Source organism: Mesitornis unicolor, unplaced genomic scaffold (assembly GCF_000695765.1).
Source record: "Mesitornis unicolor isolate BGI_N332 unplaced genomic scaffold, ASM69576v1 scaffold21619, whole genome shotgun sequence".
Taxonomy (NCBI): Eukaryota; Metazoa; Chordata; class Aves; order Mesitornithiformes; family Mesitornithidae; genus Mesitornis; species Mesitornis unicolor.
Genome location: NW_010208215.1, coordinates 666 through 3,360, shown reverse-complemented (window position 1 = coordinate 3,360; position 2,695 = coordinate 666). Strand labels below are relative to the sequence as shown.

Here is a 2,695-nt window from a genome sequence, read left to right as displayed (position 1 = left end):
TCCCTGATTCCAAATCCTACCTTAAAACTTCAGCTTCATGTTGTTATTTGAAAACACTAGGACAGGCAATCAAAAAAGCTATGTGACAGAAGCAGAATAGCAACCAAAACATCATCAATAGAATGAATTCAAGATAGTTCTTTTCTAAATTTAGCCTGCTAAAGTTGACATAACTATGAGCAAGCAACAATAGATACCAACTGCCTAACTCTGTTTCTGTACCTCTTATTACAGCAGTGACTAGGTACACCAAATGAAGAATACACTCAGACACAGGCAAAGCACCTTGATTTGGTCTGACACTGCCTACAGAATGAGCAATAGATCAAAGGACACTGAGTTACACACTACTTTAGTGATTTAACTTGAGGGAAATGAGGAAGGAATAGTGAATAAATAAGTAAAAAATACTAAAGAAAGGAAGCAATAGGAATGAGATTTTGGTTTTAAATAAAGGTAGCTAATATCAAAGTTAAAAGATAATATTTGTATTAACTGGAAGAGAATCAAGAACATATTCCCTTACAAAGTTGAATATTCCAAAATGGAAAAGTAACACAAATACAGGTTTCTAAACCTAAATGTGAAGTTAAACATCTACTCTTCACAATTATTTCCTACTTTCAGAAGCAGAATTTAACACATTTCATAAGATTTGTCAGCTAGGCATCAGCAATGTGCGTTTAAAATGACAGCTACATTTCCAACTCCATAAAATGCCAGCAGAGGATACAAGATATCCTTAACTCCATGTATGGCATGTAAAAATAACTTTCAATTCTTCCTTTCTCAATAAAAGCCTAAAATACAAGAATGTTTGAACATTTTGTCACAAAATACAGAACTATGCTGGTGTGGGGTCCTCCATGGGCTATAGTGTGGCACATCATGCTGACCACCATCTTTAGAGGGTCTACAGTAGATAAAAGTGAGCCACAGAGGAAAAATGCACTTTGGAATGCAGTGAAGTTTAGCTAAACATGCCAATCTAAAAAAGTACACTTGGAATAGTAATTAAAAAGGTGTAAAGCAATTAGACAGTTATCCAGTCAGAGTTTATTTGAATCTTTACCTTACTACACAAATTATTTTGTAGCTTAATTGCTGGGCAGACTGAAGATTGTGAAGAGAGATTTTCAAAGAACACAGCTATTACTGTCATATCTGCTTAAACATTTGAGAATTCTCAAAACCTAAAACTCCAGTAAAACATAAATCCCAGTATGCTACTCCTTTAACCCAGTCATGCATCAGTGGACATTTGTGAACTAAATGATTTTCACAAAATTGTGTTTAAAAATAAACTTTGCTACAATTCTAATTTATAAATTTGGTCCTGAATTTCAACAACATAGTCAGGTTAGTGCAACATTTCATACATATAAACAGGCAAACAATTAAAGTTTGTAAAGTTTAGTCTTTTACCACAGTCACCTTGAATGTTCCCTCATATCCCTTTTCACTGAGGACTTCTGCACACTCACAGCAAATCTCACATGTCAGTTTGCTACAGTACTGGGCCTGGTTCTGACACAATGTCCACACTTCTGGGACAAGGGAGTAACAGTCGCAGGCTATAAAAGTTCTCGTGGCGATGGATCCCACAGTAGCAAGTTGGAAAGTTGTCCCTACTTCTACCTCACAGAGGTCAAATCTGTAATTAAAATAAAGAATCACAGAACCATTTAGGTTGGAAAAGAGTTTTAAGATCACTGAGTCCAACCGTTAACCTAATACCACCAAGTCCACCACAAAAAGGTGTCCCTAAGTGCCACATCTACAGATGCCAGTCCTGACAATATCATAGGAGTAATTTTCCTTATTTTTCCAGGGTTCTGCTTTTCTAAACTGGAAATATATCCATATCTGGCTCAGAAATCCCTAAGTAAACAATGAGGAGTGCATTTAACAATAGGGGAAAAAGCAGATACGCAATATATACATACGCCCTTCTAATTACACTAAAATTCTAGGACATAGATTGGTTCTTTGTGAAACATTAAAACATTCAGCACTTAAAGCGCTACAGAATCTGCTTTGGTCACCATAATGCATTACCTGGTAAATCAGTCTTCATAATATCAATGCCAACTTGAAGCTCAGGCTCAGCTGCAAGAACTGCATAATCTCCTTGATGAGAGACATTGAAGTTGTAATTTGAATAGATACTTAATACATTATTTGCCAGGAAAGGTTTTCCTTTTGATGTCCTTTGCAAGTGTATTTCATTCCAACGTATGCACAACTTTTCTGCAATTAATTTCCGTATCAGCAGGCGACCAGCCTACGAAATAAAATGGAAGTGATTAATGCAGAACTATTATGCTATGTGCAAAATATCCGTGGTTGCTAGAAAACTACCTGCCTGAAAAAACATGGATTTATTATTACCAATAGAAAGAGTGCATTTTAGCCAAATCCTTTTGATTTTTCCCTTTTATAAAAGCCTAAGTCAAGTAAATTTAACCAACAGTTCACTAGACCCGAGTATATAACACATTTGTTATCACTATTAGCACAAAGATAACACAAGACCAAATTAAAAGCAGTCCCAGACTAGAAGAATCCATAAAATAGTCCACTCTCTACCTTATTTACTTACTTAGGATACTTTATTGCATAGACGAATACTTTTTATACCACACTGAACAATAAAACTGTCTCAACGGCCTTCCTTTCAGTACATTCATTAGCA

At 35.5% G+C, this 2,695-nt stretch overlaps 1 protein-coding gene across 1 annotated transcript in view; it reads right to left on the bottom strand.

Moving 5' to 3' along the window:
• Positions 1–2,284, bottom strand: part of AASDHPPT (aminoadipate-semialdehyde dehydrogenase-phosphopantetheinyl transferase) — a gene marked incomplete at both ends in the record, with an annotated part of 20,771 nt that extends 18,487 nt beyond the window's left edge. Inside the window, one exon of the mRNA XM_010192423.1 lies at positions 2,059–2,284. Coding sequence (XP_010190725.1) covers positions 2,059–2,284 — 226 coding nt within the window. The remainder of the gene's footprint in view (positions 1–2,058) is intronic.
• Between the last annotated feature and the right edge of the window lie 411 nt (positions 2,285–2,695).